This window comes from Cotesia glomerata, linkage group LG3, assembly GCF_020080835.1.
Source record: "Cotesia glomerata isolate CgM1 linkage group LG3, MPM_Cglom_v2.3, whole genome shotgun sequence".
Taxonomy (NCBI): Eukaryota; Metazoa; Arthropoda; class Insecta; order Hymenoptera; family Braconidae; genus Cotesia; species Cotesia glomerata.
The window spans coordinates 21,373,864-21,394,804 of record NC_058160.1 but is presented as its reverse complement, the minus strand read 5'-3'; the positions used below and the strand labels follow the sequence as shown (position 1 = coordinate 21,394,804).

At 28.7% G+C, this 20,941-nt stretch overlaps 1 protein-coding gene across 1 annotated transcript; it reads right to left on the bottom strand.

Annotated features, from left to right (window-relative positions):
• Positions 1 to 3,907: 3,907 nt before the first annotated feature.
• LOC123261448 lies at positions 3,908 to 20,391 on the bottom strand. The gene is made up of 9 exons (XM_044723041.1): positions 20,203 to 20,391; positions 19,306 to 19,614; positions 7,883 to 7,895; positions 7,411 to 7,813; positions 7,055 to 7,275; positions 5,867 to 6,015; positions 5,615 to 5,771; positions 5,471 to 5,546; positions 3,908 to 5,318 (listed from the first exon to the last, which is right to left on the bottom strand). Exons 1-9 carry the CDS (start codon positions 20,389 to 20,391, stop codon positions 5,192 to 5,194), a joined length of 1,644 nt encoding a protein of 547 aa, XP_044578976.1. The 3' UTR covers positions 3,908 to 5,191.
• Positions 20,392 to 20,941: the final 550 nt, after the last annotated feature.

Here is a 20,941-nt window from a genome sequence, read left to right as displayed (position 1 = left end):
CTCCGAGCTCAAAGAGATGGCTTTCCTATGCTTTTGAGCTCTTCGAGCTCAAAAATCTTATCGAAGTTCGATAAAACACGGTTTTTTTAATTTTCAAACTTCTAGAACTTTTGAATGAATCAACCGATTTGCACGTGGTTAGCGGCAATCGATGTAGTTTTTTAAGTTCTATAAATAATTATAAACAAAAGAATTGATCTGATTAAAAATTTCGGAGTTACTACAAAAAAATACTTTTTTCGATTTTTTTCGACAACGATAACTTCCCGATTTTTCGAAAATCTTTGATTTTCTTAGTGGAAAGTTAAAAAAAAAAGCTCTTTGTACAGCTGTACTTTTAGCGTATCAATTAATATTTATTTTATGTAAAACATATTAAATACATTTTAAATTATTAGAATTTTTATTAGTTTAGAAATTATTTTTTACTGTTTTCACAATATTGTGATCCCGAATTTGGCTTAAATAAATTGTACATCTGTTCTACTAGAATCACTTTTTCATTTTACATTTTTTACTTTCACAATTTGTTTGTCATGAACAATTTTTATAATTTATAAAATCACGAATTACCAGTTCAAATTTAAATTTAAGTAACTGCTACGGAATCTTAATGGGTTCTGTAAACCGATTATTTCTTAGTGTATATCATGGTCAGTTTTATTATTCTCAATATCGAAATAATTATAATAGTTGGTTGTATTGTGGAAGTAATAATTAAATCTAGAACGCAGTAAAAAGTCATTTTTATCATTGATGCTTTTGTGTTTAAAGCCCGCTGAATATTTTACAGAGTATTAAATTAATATTGTCTATTAATAATGGAAATAAACCCTATTCACAGTACCTCAAAATAAAGTACACTAATACGAATATGAATAACACTAAGAATATTAACTTTGTACTGTATAAATTCGAAAAGATTGAATACAATAAGACGGGAGTTAAAATAAAAAATGTATTTGAGGAAAAAACTTTATTTGTCAATGTCAAAGGAAACTTGTAAAATTAAACTCGCTTTTTATGTTCAACAACAGAGAAATCTTGTGTGAAATGGTTACATAATCTTTAGTTAATTTTTCGTTCCTTCTATCCAATAAAAGTGTATTTGAGGGATCATTCTAGTTTGTAACTTTTGAAAAAGTTTTTTTTTACATTTTTCGAAAGTAATTTAGATATTTTTTGTGTTATTCAAGAGAATATATATGAGTTGAATAAATTTTATATTATTATCTGTAGTAGTTTCTATGTAAAAAAAAAATAATGAATATTTGCTTTTTCTCGAGCTCCGGAACTAGAATGATCCCTTACAAAAAAAAAAAAAAAAAAAGTTAATTTAAAAATCATGAGCAATCAGAGAATTTTCAACTCATTAAGAGCAAAGTTTTCTTGTATTAAAAATGTAAGTAAAAAATTTTCTTCATAAATCATTTTAAATTCATAATTAACGGCTTAAAATACGATTGAATTTAAAACGCCATAAAGCTCGTTGATAGAGCCATACTGTCGCTGTATATACATACACATATGGGTGATTCTCTGTAAGGACGTCTTAAATCTGTACAAAATTGTCCGACCAAATTGTTTTTGATTTTATTAGAAAAAAAAATTAACAAGGGCTACAAAACTATCAGCTTAATTATAATAAATAAACAGCCGAATTAATTTTTGCTTTATCGATATTTGTGTATCTTTTGCCATATAACATGACAGGGGACTGACTGCCAGGAAACTGATTTTTTTTATCAAATTGAGAAAAATCAAGCAAACTATTTCAATGCATTCAACTTTTTAAGTTCTCAATGAATGTTTACATTGATTAAAATAATATTAACTTAAGACTTTGTTGAATTCAAGAAATTTCAGTTTTATTTAATCTAAAAATTGAAAAAAAAAATGTTTTTTAATTATTTTTTATTTGATTTTACATTAATTTTTTTTTATTTGATGCCTGCCCCCCCCCCCCCACCGACCAGCAGCACTCGCTTCGCTCGTGCCGCAATTGTCGGGGGCAGGCATCAATTTTTTTTCGATACAGTACATGAAATATTTTACGTATAATATACGAATATATTACGTATAATATACGAATTATACTCGAATGAAACTTGGATTATGCCCACGGTGACTCCGCCATTTTTTTTTCTAGCGCCTGCGCACTTAGCATTATCATATCTATGATATATTTTAAATATTAGGTTGGTCAAATATTGTTTTAAATAATTATTACATACATTAAAAACATTTAAGGAGCATTAAAGCACAATTTTTCCGATAATTTGGGGTTAAAAATTTTTTTTTCTTTTCTTAGACTCTTTGAACTTAAAAATGTTAGGCTAAGAATTTCAATAATAAAATTGCAATTCAAATTTCTAAATTAACACCGCAGTGAATGACATTATTCAAGACATGAAGAAATAGTTTAAATATTTCTTTAATTCGATTTTTTTAGCAACAAGTTGCAAAATTTTAATCTTAAAGTAAAGTCTACAATTAGTTATCCAACTTAAAGAAAATATCAGGTATGAGAAAGGTTATAAAACAAATTATTTAAAACAAATTAATATTTTTTTCTAAAATTATATTTCAAAATTTAAACAATTATTAAAAGAACAATCATTACTGTAATAACATCAATTCTAATTCTAATCTTAATCTTAATAATAATTATAACAAAAATAATAGTAATAATAAAGCTTGCATAACAACAGCAATAAAAATATTTTCCAAATCAGAGCAACATAAATTATTATACCCATCGTTTTACAATATATTTTTTGTTATTTCTGGCTTTAGTAATATGTGTAATACAGCATGATTCTAAATCATCTGATCCTATAATTCTCCAATTTGGAGTATCATTTAAAGCAGACGGGTGAATTTCATAGGCTTGATAATGTTCATCGTAATAACAGTAATCAGTAAAATTTTTAGTAACGATGAATAATTGATCGTTAAAATCGTGAATTATAATAAAAACTGCAAAGAAATTTGGTCCAGAGCTGGTTGGAATCATTAAGATTGTATCTATTTTAATTAACCGTGCTTTGAATTTTAATAATTTAATTTCATATATATGTTCTATAGTACTTTTAGATAAATACTGACAGTAACATGAATGTTGAGGTAAGTCTTTAAGCAGTGTCACATAATTTACTTCATAGTCATATTTACATACATTTTGATGATTTAATGTAAATCTGTAACTCAAATGAAGTTGATGTTTGATCGCTATAGTCTTACAAACATTTCTTCTGCTTATGGCGGTACGTGCATCTACTTTAGCTTCTTTATTTTTACTTTCGGCTTTCATGGTGTTCAAATTCCAAAGTGGACCCATAAGCTTCATAACACGTGAATAATGAAGCAGAAAGTGGTGCTTGGGCTTCAGACAATTCGGAAACAAGGAAGTTAACAACCTCAAATATTCACTTATTTGTCGTTGTAAGTAATCACATAAGTCATCATGGATTATTGGCGATGTGACAATATCTATTATGACTTTCAGATAAATACATACTTTCCAATGTAGATCATCAACCGGAATGAAATGACCTATCAGAACACCAAGATTGCGAATAACACATAATGCTTCAGCAGCAGAAACTTTCAAGTATTTTTCAGTTATCTGATTTTTTTTATGTCTCGGGGCTTTTTTCTTATTTCATCTGGTCCATAATATAAACTTTCTATCCTGTCGTTAAAATTATCTAAAGAAAAAAATTTTGCTTCTTTGATGAAATAGTTCAAAATCAAACCTAAATCGTACTCTAAAATCCCTTCCAAGATGTCGTGCATAACATCCACTGTTAAAAGGTCTATTGTACTAGACGATTTGATATCGTTCAAGACTGACGGTCTGGTAATGCCAGTTTCAGCAGGGTTATTTTTCAACAAATCATTTTGTAATTTTCATCTGTACGGAGTATACAATCAGACTCATCAAATGTACTGTTTATATCAGCTCTATTAATCAAACAAAATCGACAAGGATAATGTGATGAGAAACTACCTACAAATCCTAGCATCGAGTGGACAGCAAGATTATCTCCCATCACTCCAGCCAATGAAAAATAAATTTTATGTTGCCCCGACGATGTTCTTATTGTTATACCAGTAGATTCCAAGCTTTTCAATTCTATAATAGCCCTAGATAACATTGTTTTCAAAGTAACATATTGTAAATCTTCACACTTATATAATGATAATAAGAAAATATTTTCAACTTTAGATCGTAGAGATGGCGGCAAGCAAGGAATAATAATATAGACTGTACCTAGTTTGCCTAACCCTTTTCGGCTGCCCAGAGGATTATTAGTCTCATAATCATCCTGATAAAATAATATAGGAAAAACAATTTTTTCACCGAAATTTTTTTTTCTCTCCACTTTAAACCTTGTATTACATTACTATAAAGAATTTTTTCATTTTCTAGATTTCTAATATATGTTAAAGTAAGTTCAAAAATATTCGGCAATTCAAAAAATTTTTGTAAAACTTGTTGTAGTGGAATAACTTGAACGGTGATATTTTCATTTGTTGAAATAATTTCATCTTTAATATTTTTGTAACGTTTTTTGGTTCCAACAACAACTTTAATTGGCGGTATATATGTATCAGTGTCTTTAAAATGTTGTAAACATTGATGCTCTGTACGTAATTCTTCGAAAGGATTTAAAATTAATGCGAGCATTGTTTTCATCGCTAATAAATTATTAGGTGATTCATTTAAAAATTCTAATCTGTTTAATAGGTGCATAAAAAGAATCGTGATAGGACTATTATTTAAAAATTGTGTGAAACTATTGGTAATGTCATTAACTCTGCTTCGAGGTAAATCGGATAAATCAAACAATTTGGCAATATATAAAGCAGCTTCTCTTTTCAAGCTCTGAGCAAATATTTGAGGATCCATCGTATAGATTTATCAGTATAAAATAAATATTGTTTATATATGTTATTTTAATATATTAATCAAACTTAGTTTGTAATTTTTTTTCAAAAAATAATAGAGCTTTTTGTAACTGAATTGATGATTTCGATGGTGAAGTAATTTGATAAATAACTTTTTTTAAGAGTATGTATGTCGGGCTCACAAATTTTGGAAATGGGCAAAATGTTAGAAGAAATATTTTAAAAGTTACGTCTATAGCTTCAAGTGCGATATTAACCTTCAGTTTTGTACCATCAATTATGACATAAAAGTCGACAGGTTTGAAGACAGGTCCGACAATAACCATAAAGGGGTAAAATGCTTCTTTATTAGTAATAAATGTCTGCCGCCGAGCTTTAATCTTAGCTTCCAGCTCATCAGATTTCTGCAAAAATATAAAAATGTTAATTAATTATCACATGAATCTTAAAAATTAAATTAGTAATTTTCAAATAAAGTCCTACTTCAACAGTGAGAATATAAGAATTTTTAAATTCTGTTGTTTTTTCATCAAGTACTGGATGATTTTCTACTTTCCTCCGTTTAACAGTACTGGCAATTGACGATTTAATGGCCAAAGGTAATAATGAAAAAATGACAGCATCTTCATCATCTAAAACATATTAAGAATATAGCTATTGCGTAGATTAAAAAAATTTTAAGTATAATATTGTTACGAACCATCGACTAACTCGGCTAATTTAACAACCTGAGTTGCAGCATCAACATCATCTATCCTTTTTGATAAAATAAAATCTTCAAATGTTGCTCGAAGATTTGGCCAAGATGTCTTGAATGATTGAGCACTTTCACATTTTTTCTCAAAATCCGACGTTATCTGAAGAAAAAAAAATTTTAGTTAAAATTAAATACTTTTTTGTAAAGTTTTATTAAAAATAAAATATTAATGTGTTTATTGAAACTAATACTTACAAAATCAACTCCTTTTTCACCTGATAAACAATTGTCTGCTATCAACTGTTTTCGAGCTGAGAACGTATCAATCCAAGCTTTCTCAATTTTTTCCAAATCGTCAGAGTTCTGTTTCAGTAAATTTAATAGACTTATGGTTGAAGTTGAATCTACATAATTTTACTACACGGAAAAAAAAATTTCGTTCTGGTAACCTAACTGTAGAGTTACCACAACTATACACAGTTTACTGTTCGTTGTAGAGTTACAGTAACAAAATGTTATTTAGTTCTGATAAATCAATGTTGTTGAGCTCTCAGAGCTCTACGGGATTGTTCTCAGAGCCAAACGGTATAGTTGGGAGCGCTCTACGTTGCGTAGTAGTGGAGTGCGCTGACATATTTTATAACCTTCTAAAATGACAAACAGAATTATTTTGTTACTCATCCATATTATTAAAAATATATGAGGACAATTAAGTTTCCAGTTTATTTATTTATTTAAGGAAATAGGTTTTTTTTTTTGTCAAATTGAATTTCGTTAGAACAGTTTTGTATTTATGGTTTTTCAAGGTTCATTTGCAGTGACTGTTAATTTAATTTATTAGTTAAATATATTGTGATATTAAGTAATAAGTTATCGGAATACATTTAAAAGACCCCATTTAACACAAAATAAAATTTGTTTTCGTTTATTTATCTTTTCTTGTGCATATACGGTAGTGATTTTATATCCAATATTTATTGATATAATTAAGAAAATAAGATAATTTTGTGACGACCATATTTTTATTTTCAAATAATTTTTATTTGTAATATCAGTTCTATTATTATTTTATTTCTATTATAATACTATTCTTATGTGTCATATACAATTATTGTTGGCAATATAAATTCATTCTGCCGCATTTATTTATTAAATTATCAATGCTAAATCGTAAAAAAAATTATTAAACAGATTGTCAAAAATTTGTTATAGTCTCAGAACGATCCTGTAGAGTTGTGAGAGGTAAATAACGTTTAGCTCTCAGAGCTCAACGATGTAGTTGCAGGAGCCAAACGGTATTGTTACCATAAGAAAACGTTAACCTACTGGAACTTTTTACAACTAACTAACTATTATAGAGTTCCTATAGCAAAATTTTTTTCTCCGTGTATGTCATTATACTATTCATAAAATGGAAAAATTGTTAATAACTCAAAAACTTACCAGTACTATCAACTACAACTGAGCTACGGCGACTAGTGATAACTAATAAACCTGAGTCTATTAATTGTCTTCGAGCATAGTTTAACTGGCTTTGTAATTTACCAGTTGGGTTAATTCTATTTGTGCCATCTGTAAACCCAGGACTGTAGTAAATGCCTGATTTGTCATCAAATAATTCACTTATTTCTGTGGCGAGATTTTTAAGTATAGCCGGTGGAACTCTGCAAGCAGAAAAATGAAAGAATTATAGTTTAACAGTGCTAAATTTTTGGTATTATACACAAAACCATACGAAGCAATCAACTGAATCATATGATGTTCATGTTATAATTCCATATTAAAAAAAGTTTGCTTACTCTAATTTTTTCAAAGGATTATCTAAGGTGACTTTTCCTTGTTTAAGAATAATATTAATCTCCCGGCCAAAAGTGATTTCCGCCAAATAATTGCTCAAAGTATCAGTGAGATTATTATGAAGCTTGTAATAATTAAGAATCAATTGACCTTTGTAGCTTTGATTCAAAAATGTCTTCAAATCCTGGCGATCTGGCACATAATTGATAGAATTAGAATCTAATGTCGAGAAACACTTGGTACACAAACTTTGAAATGTGTTTTTCACTGGTAAAATACGGTTAGGTAGTTGTGGATTAACATTTTCTTGTGAACAGGAAATCTGTGTTAAAGCATTCAAATTAGTATTAAAACTTTGCTCTTTAGATACTGCAGTTGATGAAGCCGCGTTAGAATCATTCATTCCTACAAAGTATAAAATTATAACGCAAATCAAAACCAGGAACCACAAAAAATTGGTACATGCATGCATACCGTAAGACCGTACCTTTTCATTTAATGAACCAATTCATTAAATTAATTTTATGCAAAAAAATTTAATAAAAATTTAACTTAATAATCGGTATTGTGCAAGATAAAAATTAAAAAATAAAATATTAGCAATATAAAACTCAAGCGTGACTATGAACAGGTTAGATCTTATTGACACAAGTATAAACGGAAAAACATACGTCTTGTACACTATTTTTACATACCTCGTAATTTTAATATTTATAACAGCAAAAGAATATTTTTATATATCAAAATATATAAATAGTCACTCACTCATATAATTCACTGATTATATTTTAATTGATGTACAATATGCTTATTGACTATAACTCACAAATGATAAATAGCACTTTACGCGCAGGAACTAGAAAAAAAAATGGCGGAGTCACCGTGGGCATAATCCAAATTTCATTCGAGTATAATTCAATTTACACGAAATTATTTTTCACATTATATCCCGTGAAGTCTTGCGCGATATAACCAGAAAAATTAATCGGTTAAATAGGAAACTTCACTGAGTACAATCCAAAAATAATTTAGTATACTTTGAAGGACATTGACTATAGTTTGAAATTTTTTTTCACTATAAATACCACGGAGTATACTATACGAGGATGTACAGTGAGTTATTGTTCTTTTCGTGTAATAGTGTAATATACTATTATAAACATTATGGATCAAATTATATATTATTGACGAAAAAATTTAATCTTAAAGTTTTAATTTTGGGACTGGGACAGCCCAGGGGACTGACATTTCGGTGGTTTACGAATTTATAGCAAAAAAACCAAAATTTATTCCATTTTAGTTTTCAATGCTCCAAATAGAAATGTTTTTTTACTTTCGTAATAAATTTTTTTTAGTAACAAAATAACAATTTTTCTAATAAAAAAATGCCTGGGACAGCAAAAAACATCCTTACAGAGAATCACCAGGTTGTAACGGGTGTTTATTCCGCTCAATTAGCGCCTTAAATTAATTAGATGAAATAATAAAACTAACTAATGAATCTAAATTAATTAATAAAAGGGCGCCACCGGGATTTTTAATCGCGGTTCCCGGAACCGGAACCAGAGCTGAGCTTATCTACAGGGAGAGAGAATGGAGGAAGGTGATCTGAAATAAATAAATTTTTAATTAACAACGGTACCAAAAATTTATTAACAACAAAATAAAATAACAACTTTTTCACTCACACGTACACTGACTCACTTAAGACTAACTTAACACTACGACTTATTACTACCGAGGATTCCGGGCTAAAACCGACGCCTAAACTTAACCTAGGTAGCCAGCAAAGCACCTCGTACAGAGGCTATCGTATACGAGGGTGATGTGTAAATTCCTTATAACTAACAAAAATTCTTAATCCCACAGTACCCTCATATGGAGCGTCTATACTGCAGTTTCTAACTAAATCGCGCTGTCCAACGGACCCTCACGCTCTATCAAAATTCTTAGTCCTGACGGTACCCTCTTATGGAGCGTCTATACCGCAGTTTCTAACTAAGTCGCGCTGTCCACCGGACCCTCACGCTCTATCAAAATTCTTAACCCTGACGGTACCCTCTTATGGAGCGTCTATACCGCAGTTTCTAACTAAGTCGCGCTCTCCACCGGACCCTCACGCTCTATCAAAATTCTTAATCCTGACGGTACCCTCTTATGGAGCGTCTATACCGCAGTTTCTAACTAAGTCGCGCTGTCCACCGGACCCTCACGCTCTTAGACTGTCTGAACTACTCTACTCGGCAAAACATCAACAAGTAGAGAATGTACGCACTCACACACACATATTCCGCACGATCTTTACACACATAACCCGCTCACACACACACACACACACACTGGCTCTACTTAACTTTTATTTTTGACTTATAAAATTAAACTCCAAAAATTACAACATTAATTTTTATTAAAATTTTCCGTTATTAGCTCGCAAATAAATCGTAAACCGTTTTCACAACTAATAATTTAATTCTCAAAAAATCTACACTAAAAACCGATGCTTGAATTTATTCCAAATTATCCACGAGTTTAATACTCAACATTAAATAAATTTTTAGGAACAATATCGACGCCAAATTTTATTTCAATTTCAACTCGTAATTTTATTTCTTAAATCTTGAATAAATTCTTAAGAATATTTCTTAATAAAATTCTGACTAATTTTCTGGGAGTTAATCCACGCCGTTAAATATTTTTATAAATAATTCCAATAAAATAATAATTTTAGTCTTCAATAGTTCAATGTATAAATTACCACGTGGAATTTTTCGATTTATAAATAATTAATAAAACAAATTATCTCAATGTAAAATAAATTCACGAAAAATTATCCACGGGTATCCAATCTTAATTGCGTCGAAGTTCAGTAGTCAATTCTCAATAAATTATATTAAATAAATAATACTTTCTTGTAACAATTAATATTAAATAATAATAATTCAATTGTTCTTACTAATAAATTATCGCGTGAAATAATTGCCAGGAATTTGCGCGCTCAAAATGGACGCCGATGTTCGTTAGTTCGTAGCAAGCCTTGACCTCGGGTATACGAGCGGCGCTTGCCCGATCGTGAGCTGCCGATTGGAATTATTCTCGGTGTTCAGAAATTAATTAATATTTTATTAATAAAAAATGAATTTATTTAAGCCAATCTAGGATGTTAATGATTATTAACTGGCCGAATCAATAATTTAATTTCTCACGACTCCTAAACCCAAGAGGTCTAGAACATTCCTCGGGTATAAAATCCCCCAAGAGGAGTACTCACAATGCTAACGAATCAAATCAATTAAAATAATTAATTATTATTGAGCAAATTATTATAAACAATTAAATTATCAAAATTTAATTAATAATGAGAAGTAGTAAAATTGATGAGCCGGGTATACGACCCCCTTGGCTCATCAAAAATGTGAAAGTCTCAATACCTGGTTAAATTTGTGCTGAGGAAACTCTTTGTTCAAAACTGGCTTCCTTCTTGGACTTTTTGGCTGCTGATGTTGTTGAACTGAGCACTGCACTACTTCTAACTCACTGCAGCTACGCGATCAGCCAAGAAACCTCATACTTACCCCCACTTAACGCTAATGGGTCCCGAAGACGGAGACGCGCCAGTGCTGTGTCGAATAATTATCATGCGTGATCGGTTTTACCGATACAGGGTAAATTACCCTGTTACATGGTCTTTAAAAATGACTGTACTTTTGCATATTTATCTGTGCCATTTAACTAAAGTGCGGAGTGGAGGAATTAGCGTGATATAAATCAACAAAATATATTTTTCTCCTTTGTTCTTTAAAAAGTTACATACAATAGAATGATGATTAAGTGTCATAGTATCCGAGATCTTATGGTTAAATAAACAGTAACAATAAAGCTTACTTATTCTTGGGCGCAAAAGATTCTATAAAAAAGTTTGGGGACCTAATGAATTTATATTTGACATCGTAAATGTGAGTTCTTTGTTCACTTTAAGTAACATAGGGCTTAAGAGAATATTTTAATTTATAGGCGTGATTTTGAGCTTATTTTTCACACTAAATAATAATAGAATCGCAATACATATTTTTTTTTTAACTTTGAATTGAGGTATATTGAATACATTTTGAATGTCCGTTAAAAAGTTTTTCAACGAGAAATATGAAGTACTCTTCAATAATAAAACAGAAAAAGCTTTTAAACCAAATAGTTATTGTATAGCCGAAATAAATCACAATAAAAAAAAATTTTATAAAAAAATAAATACTTCCGTTTTTTCATTTATAAATAAATGCCAAAAATTACTGATATAAATATCCACGTATCACTTATCCTTACCAACGATTCTAATTATTGAAATTTAGAATTAGAAAATTTGATAAAAGAAGTACTTAAATTAACTGATAATTTTTGGCATTAATCAAAAATCATGAAATAAGAAGTTAATCCATAATAAGTTGTATAACAGAAAAAAATCGACAAAGTCGGAAACTTATCGTATTGTTTTTTTTTTTAAATTACAGGAAATCTTACACTGGAAAAAAAAATGAACTTGAATCAAAAGTAAAATTATTGAACCAAGAAAATAATTTTCAAGAGTTTCATTGTCTTAAATGAAGACGAAAAATTATTGAATGAAGTAAAATTTACTTGAACCAAGAAAAATTTTTTAGTTTAAAAATTTTTGTACTTAAATCAAGACGAAAAAGTTCCTCAAAATTATTTTCTTGATTCGTTAATTTTTTTTTTTGTGTACACTTCTTTAAAAGTCAATAATCGCTATCAGGTGCTATTGTCAACCAATTTATCTATAATTGAGTGCAAAAAATCATTTTCTTCGAAGACAATAATTGAGGATTATCCACAATAACCGGAAATTATGAATAACAACTAAATGATCATATTCATCGCAACATATATATCAAACTATATTATAAACATGTGACAGGAAAATTCTGCGCTTGCGTATACATATTCAGCCTACGCAATATAAGAGAAAGCATTGACACAAGCAGAACAGAGGCGTTTAGAGGGGTTGCTAAATATTGACGTGTCGCAGGAGAAAACCAGGATTCAGCAGGTGGCAGCCTGATCGAGTGAATTTCCGGCCAAGAGCTTCTGGGTGAAAGCTCTGTGCAGACTTTTACCCTGGAGTAACACCCATAAATTGATGTGCTGATGCTGATCGTTGAAACCGCAAATAAGCACTTTTCAAAAATATCAGCAGCGGTGAAAAAAAAAACTAGCTATTCAAACTGGTCAATCGTACCGGCAATAAAAATAACAAACTATTCTCTGTTTATTTTTTTCTTTGCTGCGGTTACGTTTATATGCTTGTAAAAACAAATAGATGGTTTATATTGATTAATTCACTTGCCATTTTTTAATAGATACAACAGAGCTTTTTTTTGTTAAAAAAATAGTCTGTGCTTAAGGGGGATAGCCACTGTGACGACCGAAAAATAGGTGATTTTTGGAAATTTTTTTGACCGGGAAAGTAAAGAAATTTGGGAATCAGGTTTTTTTTTGTTCTATTAAATGTAAATTAAAGATTAATATCTTAAATTTTCATTAAGAAATATCAAATCGTTACAAAATTATTAACATTTTTGTTCAGCGCCAAAAAAAATCCTCCTTTATGGTGTGGTATCACTATTATCTCGAAAACAGGTTATCCGAAAAAAAAGTTAGTTACGTTATAATCTGTATGAATGTGGTTATTGTTGCACGTAGCCAAATTTTTTTATTTTGATTTGTTTAATTTTTTTGTTGACTGTTTCAATTCGTTTTTTAGCGGATTCGATATTTTTATCACAGCGCTAAACGGCGAGAACGACGGTCTCCTTGCTCTAACTTCTGGGTCGAAAAATTTATACTGATTTTAAGCTAAATGATCTGCATTTGAACTTATTGATCTGTATTTGAACTTTTAAAAACATTTTCATCTGTATTTGATCTACTATTAAAATTATTTTTGATCTGTTTTAAGTCTAAATAACTTTTTAGTAAAATAATTGAGCAGCTATGAATATTTTATGCTGTTTCTAATCTAATGAGACTAAAAAGTTTTAAAAGTTTGATCGGTTTTTAGTCTGGTTAATTTATAGATGGACTTTATGTATTGTTTTCAAATTCAATATGAATTTTGTTCTACAATTTTCACTCTAAATGTTCGAAGGCCAAAAGTCGACTAAGATGGTGACTTATAATTTTTTGGACTCAAAAGTATCTCATTAAAAATTATAAGTCGTATTTATTTGAAAAAATAAATTAATTTATAATATATTCATACGCTCTCTTGTTTTATGAACCGAACGTCGATTATAACCTTACATCTGTCATATTTATTTGTCATAGTTTAACATTTCATGGATTATAAAAGTTTTGTAACTGCGAATATTAGTTGCAGTGATAACTAATAAATTTGTATTAACATACGTATATAAAATAGTTCTCATCGTTCGATTATGGATCTAAATCTAGAGTTTTCTAATTATCGTTATTAAACACGCACGGAAAAAAAAATTTCGTTCTGGTAACCTAACTGTAGAGTTACCACAACTATACACAGTTTACTGTTTGTTGTAGAGTTACAGTAACAAAATGTTATTTAGTTCTGATAACTCAATGTTGTTGAGCTCTCAGAGCTCTACGGGATTGTTCTCAGAGCCAAATGGTATAGTTGGGAGCGCTCTACGTTGCGCAGTAGTGGAGTGCGCTGACATATTTTATAACCTTCTAAAATGATAAACAGAATTATTTTGTTACTCATCCATATTATTAAAAATATATGAGGACAATTAAGTTTCCAGTTTATTTATTTATTTAAGGAAATAGGTTTTTTTTTTGTCAAATTGAATTTCGTTAGAACAGTTTTGTATTTATGGTTTTTCAAGGTTCATTCGCAGTGACTGTTAATTTAATTTATTAGTTGAATATATTGTGATATTAAGTAATAAGTTATTGGAATACATTCAAAAGAATACATTTAATACATTTAACACAAAATAAAATTTGTTTTCATTTATTTATCTTTTCTTGTGCATATACGGTAGTGATTTTATGTCCAATATTTATTAATATAATCAAGAAAATAATATAATTTTGTGACGACCATATTTTTATTTTACAAATAATTTTTATTTGTAATATAAGTTCTATTTTTATTTTATTTCTATTATAATACTATTCTTATTTGTCATATACAATTATTGTTGGAAATATAAATTCATTCTACCGCATGTATTTATTAAATTATCAATGCTAAATCGTAAAAAAAATTATTAATCAGACTGCCAAAAATTTGTTATAGTCTCACCTACCACTATTCACCTATCTATTTACTACGACTATCTATATTCAACCAGCCAAAGGGTCAATCAAGGACGAAGGGTCATCGTTGCAGTTAAAATTTGTAAGTAACTAAGACAAGTTAACTGGCACGCGTGAGAACTTCTATCTAAATTAATAAAATCATTCAAAGACAAAGACGTTCATTGGTTCACGGGAGCGGAATATCCCCGAGCAGCGAATCCCAATTTTTAGAAGTTTAGGCGATTATTTTCTTATCCGCGAGATCTAATGGCCTAAATAATTAAATTTTTAAATTAAGCAAAAATTTAGTGTTTCAAACTTCTTAATTTATACTAATATATTTAGAGCAATAAAAATTAAAGAAGATTTTTGACCATAACAATAATTTCAAGTGATTTGTATTTAGCAAATTTCATATTGTTTAGAATCGTCTCGATTTTTTTAGAATACGTAACTTTTAAGCAAACATGAAATTTGGAGTGAGCTAGTATTTGAAGTAAACGGAAAAACATGTCCTTCGATAGGAAATAAATAGCCGGAAAATATAAAAAATATCGCTAAACATTGAAGTTTTTTCAGTTTTTCCAAAATAGCTTAAAATATATTCAAAAAATAGAAAATTTTATTGATTGAAAATTGAAGTGCATAAAATTTTTAACAAGTATTGCACAAAACAATTTTTCATCTGTCTACTTGTTTAAACAATCCTAACTTCAATAAATTGGTTAAAAAATGCAAAAAAAAGAAAATTAAAAAAATTTTAAATTTCAAGGATCCGTAAAAATTCAAGTTTTAAAAATCATAATTTAACTTGTTAAGATTTTTTATTCAAAATTTAATGCTTGATAAGGGATATTCATTGATTTTAAGAGATAAAAATTTCTTCATAGATTGCAGAGATAAAAACTGTAAAAAAATTACTTTCCTGGGTTATTTACATAGAAAAATTTTAGGTTCGATGGAGGAGCTCTTAGAATTGAAATTATGTCTTATTCCGCTTCCAACAGGATTTTTGTTTGGACATATTCTATGATATTTTGAGCGGAGAACAAGAAAAAATAATATAATCTTTGTTTGGCACACCCTAATATATATATATATATATATATATATATATATATATATATATATATATATATATATATATATATATATATATATATATATATGATATAACGCAGTTTTGTATATGATATGTCAGCAGGATTGCGTCCAAAGTTCTTAACCGATCTTGATGAAATTTTGTTGACTTATTCTATGATCAATACCAAGATCAAGTTCGAAGATGAGCAGAATCGACCGGTTAAATAACGAATTGTGAGTGTTTTCATTTTTTTTTAATTTTCAATTTCGTCAATTGTTGAAAATAATTATGTTAAAATTCACTCAATCATCTTTAATTTAAGCTGTAATTCGTCGACTTTTGATTCTTTTTTCAATTTATTTCGTAGTTCGATAAATTAAAAATAAATTAACTTTTGGCTTTTATCGTCAAATAACTTTCACATATTACAATTATTATTCTTTAGGTAACATATTTGTTTTTCAATATTCATCCTAGAAATCTTCCTATCCAAGTCGGGCGTGGCCGAATGGGGCTTTTTTGAATTAAAAATACATTAAGAAATCGATTTTAAGGAAAAAATTTCTGAAGCATCTATTGTAATTGGATGAAAGATTTGTGGGCAAATAAAAATTTTTGTTTGTTTTGCAGAGTTTCAATTTTGGTTCTAGCTTCGTGCCTTATTTATGTGTCCAAATGAGTGTCTATATTATTTTTAATGGCAACTTTTAAATGATCCAGATTTATTTTCTTAGTTGTTTAGAATACGTCCACATAAGTCAAAATAAAAGTGAATCTAATTACAATAAAAATGCTAAATGAAGAGAGAAAGGAATAAAACGGAGCAACTATAATACAAGAAAGAAAGAAACTTATAGGAAAACTAAAGAAAATTTCATGCCAGGATTCTGTGCTCCATTGTTTCTCTTTTATCAGCATAAAGACATTGGCTTAAACTCAACTCTGTAACACCACAACCCTTGGAATTTATATGCATATATATGTATTCATATTATTGTTTTTGTGTTGTATACCACTAAAGACCCTATTAAATTTATGCTTGTTATATAATACATTGTATATTATATAGTATCTAGTATATAATTCCGTGCAAGATTACGCCGTAATATATATTATGAATATTTCATTGTTCTGTCACCGCAATAATTTTATCCAATTATAATTTCCAACTGCATTAAAAATACAATTAAATAATACACAAAGCTATTATTAAAATTTCTTTTTTTTTTTTTTTTTTTTTTTTTTTAACTGAATGTAATTAATGTCGTGTTGATTTTTTTTAGTTATCGACTTGGAATTTCGTTAATTGCCTCGGGCTAACAATGGCCTTCTTAAACTTTGGATCTTCGTTTCAAACTTAAACATAAGACATACATTTTATCAGTTTGATAATTTTGCAAAAGTTTGACGAAACTTTTTAAATAACGAATTTTATTGTATGTATATTAATTATGAATTTTTTTGTACTTATTTACTTTTATGGAAAAGCAAAAGATATTTTTTGTTTTAAGTTTTTGCTTATTAACTAATTGCTTGAAATTTTTTTACTTTATAATTTATTTAGATTTAACTGTAGAATGCAGCTAAAAATTAACTAGCTCAGATAAAATGAATAAAAGTAAATTATTTGGAAATTTGTTTTTTTTTGTTTCAACTAACAAACTATAGTACTTTTTTTTTTATAAAATATATAATAATAAACATTGAATTTTGAGAATTAACGTTACAGCCGATTGTTTCGAACATTGACTAGTAGTATCATGCTAATATAAAACTTTTAAATAACTTTCATTTTTAATCTACAATAACAATTTTAGATAGTCACTTGTAAGGGCAAAAAAAAAGTACAATATTTATAAAATGCTTGTAGATCCAAATGTGCATGCCCTAGAGGCTCATATCATAATCGAATATTTGAATTAACGCTCATATATAAAACTTTTTATTACAAATTTTTATTTGGATATTATTTACGAATCTTTAGTCATGTTAAATCAAATGACAATTATATATTAAATTACATATGCTTACTCTACATATCACAGAATAAAAATATTGAGAAAAAAAATCTAATACGATTATTGATGAAATCATCTTACAAAATTAATTTCCTTGACCATTTATTTTTTTTTTTTAAATTTGTTTAAATTTTCACGTAAATAGAAGTAAAACTTTTAGGGGTTAAACAATTTCACCCGTTATGACAGTTTCATTACAAATGACAGAAATGCATCCGTACGTCAACTCTACAATAAATTTTGTTTCCAAAAATATATTACATACGGTATGCATTTTGTCATGGTTTTTATGAGATAATTCATTTAAAAAGATTAATTAGTTCAACTAGATTGATTAGTAAAAATCAACGATTTTTTATTTTGAGGCCTCAATAGAGAATACCTCAGCGTTTTGCTTTAATATAGTACATTAAGATACGAGTGGCTTAAATGAACGATCATGACACGGCGTAAAGTTAGCGCACGAGCGAAGTCAGTGCACTAACACGCCGTGAATGATCGCTCATTTAAGCCACGAGTATCTTACACTATTTTGTAGCACCAGTGTCCTAAATTCGTCTTCAGTTTTATTCAAATTTAAATATAAAAATTAATTAAGGAAAAGCAAAATTAGTATATCATGCATAGCAGGACCGCAAGCATTCCAAATAAATAAAGTTTAGAATGCTAAAATAAATAATTGCTTAAAAATAGTCTAATAGTATAATCTAATTGTAGTAATCGACAACGTCGCACGAGTTGCACATACTATTTTTTATTACAAATGCGGCGATATATGTGGGCCCAAAGTCGGGGTCCAGGGGCGAAGCCCCGGTGGGGGGTTGGGGGGCGGAGCCCCCCCCCATTCCCAAAAAACAAATGAAAAGTTAAAAAAAAAGAAACAAATATATATCAAATAATAAATCCAAAGTGATTAATATTAATTAACAAAAAATAAATTCACATATTGAAACAATCAATACATAAAATTAAATAACATTAAATTTAGCTGTCACTTTATAATTTTTTAATTTTCTTAAAAATGTTAATTTCCACTTTCTATTTATTATTAAAATCTTAACGAATATTTATCTTTCTTCTGATTGAACTTCAATGGTGAAATTGCAGTTTTGGAATACCATACATTGAGACTCTTCAAATTTTTTCACGCACAAACCTAAGTCTTGATCATAAAATACTGTAGAACAGATAAATGAATGAGGAGTTTCAGAATCGTCGAATTGAGAAGTTGAATTTTTCTTTCTTGCAACAGTATTTTCTTGCAAAGTAGATTAAAATTTTTTTTGATGGCGTAATGTATCAACTTTAACTTCATTTGATGCTGATGAACAAGGTTGGTCAAAGTTTGATGAAACATTATCTTTGGGTTTGGACATTGAGACTGCTGGTTTAATTAATTTTTCATTTAATACTGGTGAAACATTTGAAATTTTTGTAAAATTTTTTTTCGTCGAAACATCTGAATCGGTTGATTTATTCAAAACGGTAATGTTTTTAATTACAAGAGATGGTTTAGTAGATGGAGGAGTGGATCCAACAGTATTTGTTTTTTTATTCAAAACAATTCCATCGGTGATCATAGAATGAGTACGTTTTTTGTTGTTAACGGAATCGGCAATATAACCTTCAACTACTGTTGATGACTTCCAACCACCATGTCTCTTCATCACTGTCATATCACCTCCAGCATCAGCTAAAAATGTGGCAGATGTTCGACGGAAACTATGTCCTGTGTATTTCTTTGCATTTTCTAATTTTAAAAATTCAGCAATGGTTCTAGGCATTGAACCAAACTTGTTAATTCCTATGGGCTGACAAGTACAGCGACCATTTTGGTAATTAAAAAAAAATCTATCTGTTTTACAGGTTTGGAGCCTAGCATCCATATATTCTTTTGCGTAGTCGTAATATATACCATTAATGGTAAATGATCTTGGCTGATTATTTTTTGTTATCGGAACTTTAATAAATAAAGTGTTCTCATCAATTTTTTTGACATCTTCCAGTTTCATGTTCATGAATTCACTTCTTCTTAAAGCACCAAAAATTCTAAATATTAAACAAACCTGCAACAGTAAGAATAAAATAAACAAATGTTTAGACTATACAGACATTTTCATACTAAACATATCAATAAATATTTAATTACCTTTGTAGCAAGATATTTATTATCAGGGGCTTCATTTAGAAATTTTTCGATATTTTCTTTTGTAAAAACTTCAGATTTTTTAGCAACGTATTTACACATTTGTTTCTTCAAAAAAAAACGTTACTTTTTTGTAATTACCAATATCAACATCATCAAATGCTTTGATAGTAGTTTTCAACATCGAATGAAAAGCTTATAAACTGGGAGAGGCATATTTTTGAGAAAGATTATCAAAGTAGACTACAATTACATCTTCAGCAAAAGAATTTGATTTAACATTTTCTTTACACCATGCTTTAAAAGCATTATAAGTTGCCACATACATTCGTCTAGATTTTATTGGCATTGATTGTAAAGCTATATTCTTCGCCTTTTCTTTTATCTCGTCAGGAATAAAATCATTATAATCATCGTCTAAATTACTGTAATCACTGTCCATATTTATTACGGAATAAGATTGTTGTTAAATTAAATAATGTTCAGAAAATATTTCACACCAGAATAATGTTTACGACTGAGCGAAATCGTTAATAAAAAACATTTGAGAATCATTAATAGAGGTTTTAGCATACTTCAGACTGAATCATAACCGACAAAAAGATGTAATTTTAATCATTAATTATTTATTATTTTGTATTTTTTCGGGGCTTTGAATGTTTTTAAATATATTTTTTTGTTTTTTTTTGCGGTGAAAGTCAAATTTTTAGAGCAGAAATGTATGATTTGATCGTAAATATGAGCCCGTAGCCTAAAAAGTTCCTCTCTACTCGTTTCATAATTGTTTATTTAAGTCAACAGTTGAGCGAGTCTTAAATACGAATTTAGGACACGCAGTGCTATAAAAATATTTTTAAGATATTTTTTTCACAATAATTGAAATATTTACTAAATTAAAATTTTAAAAGTGCAGTATTTAAATAATCATAAACAAATTGTCGACTCGTAACTGAAAAAAAAAAAAAATTATTATGCTTTCTAGATCTACAGAG

What these genes read in the sequence shown, in the direction of transcription:
- LOC123261448 (XM_044723041.1), bottom strand. Translation starts at nt 20,391, where the DNA reads ATGGACAGTGATTACAGTAATTTAGACGATGATTATAATGATTTTATT. An exon ending in AATCCTTTGAAAAAATTAGA is followed by an intron (nt 7,276 to 7,410) that starts GTAAGCAAACTT and finishes TTCTGCTTGCAG; the next exon opens with AGTTCCACCGGCTATACTTA. An exon ending in ATTAGCCGAGTTAGTCGATG is followed by an intron (nt 5,547 to 5,614) that starts GTTCGTAACAAT and finishes AATATGTTTTAG; the next exon opens with ATGATGAAGATGCTGTCATT.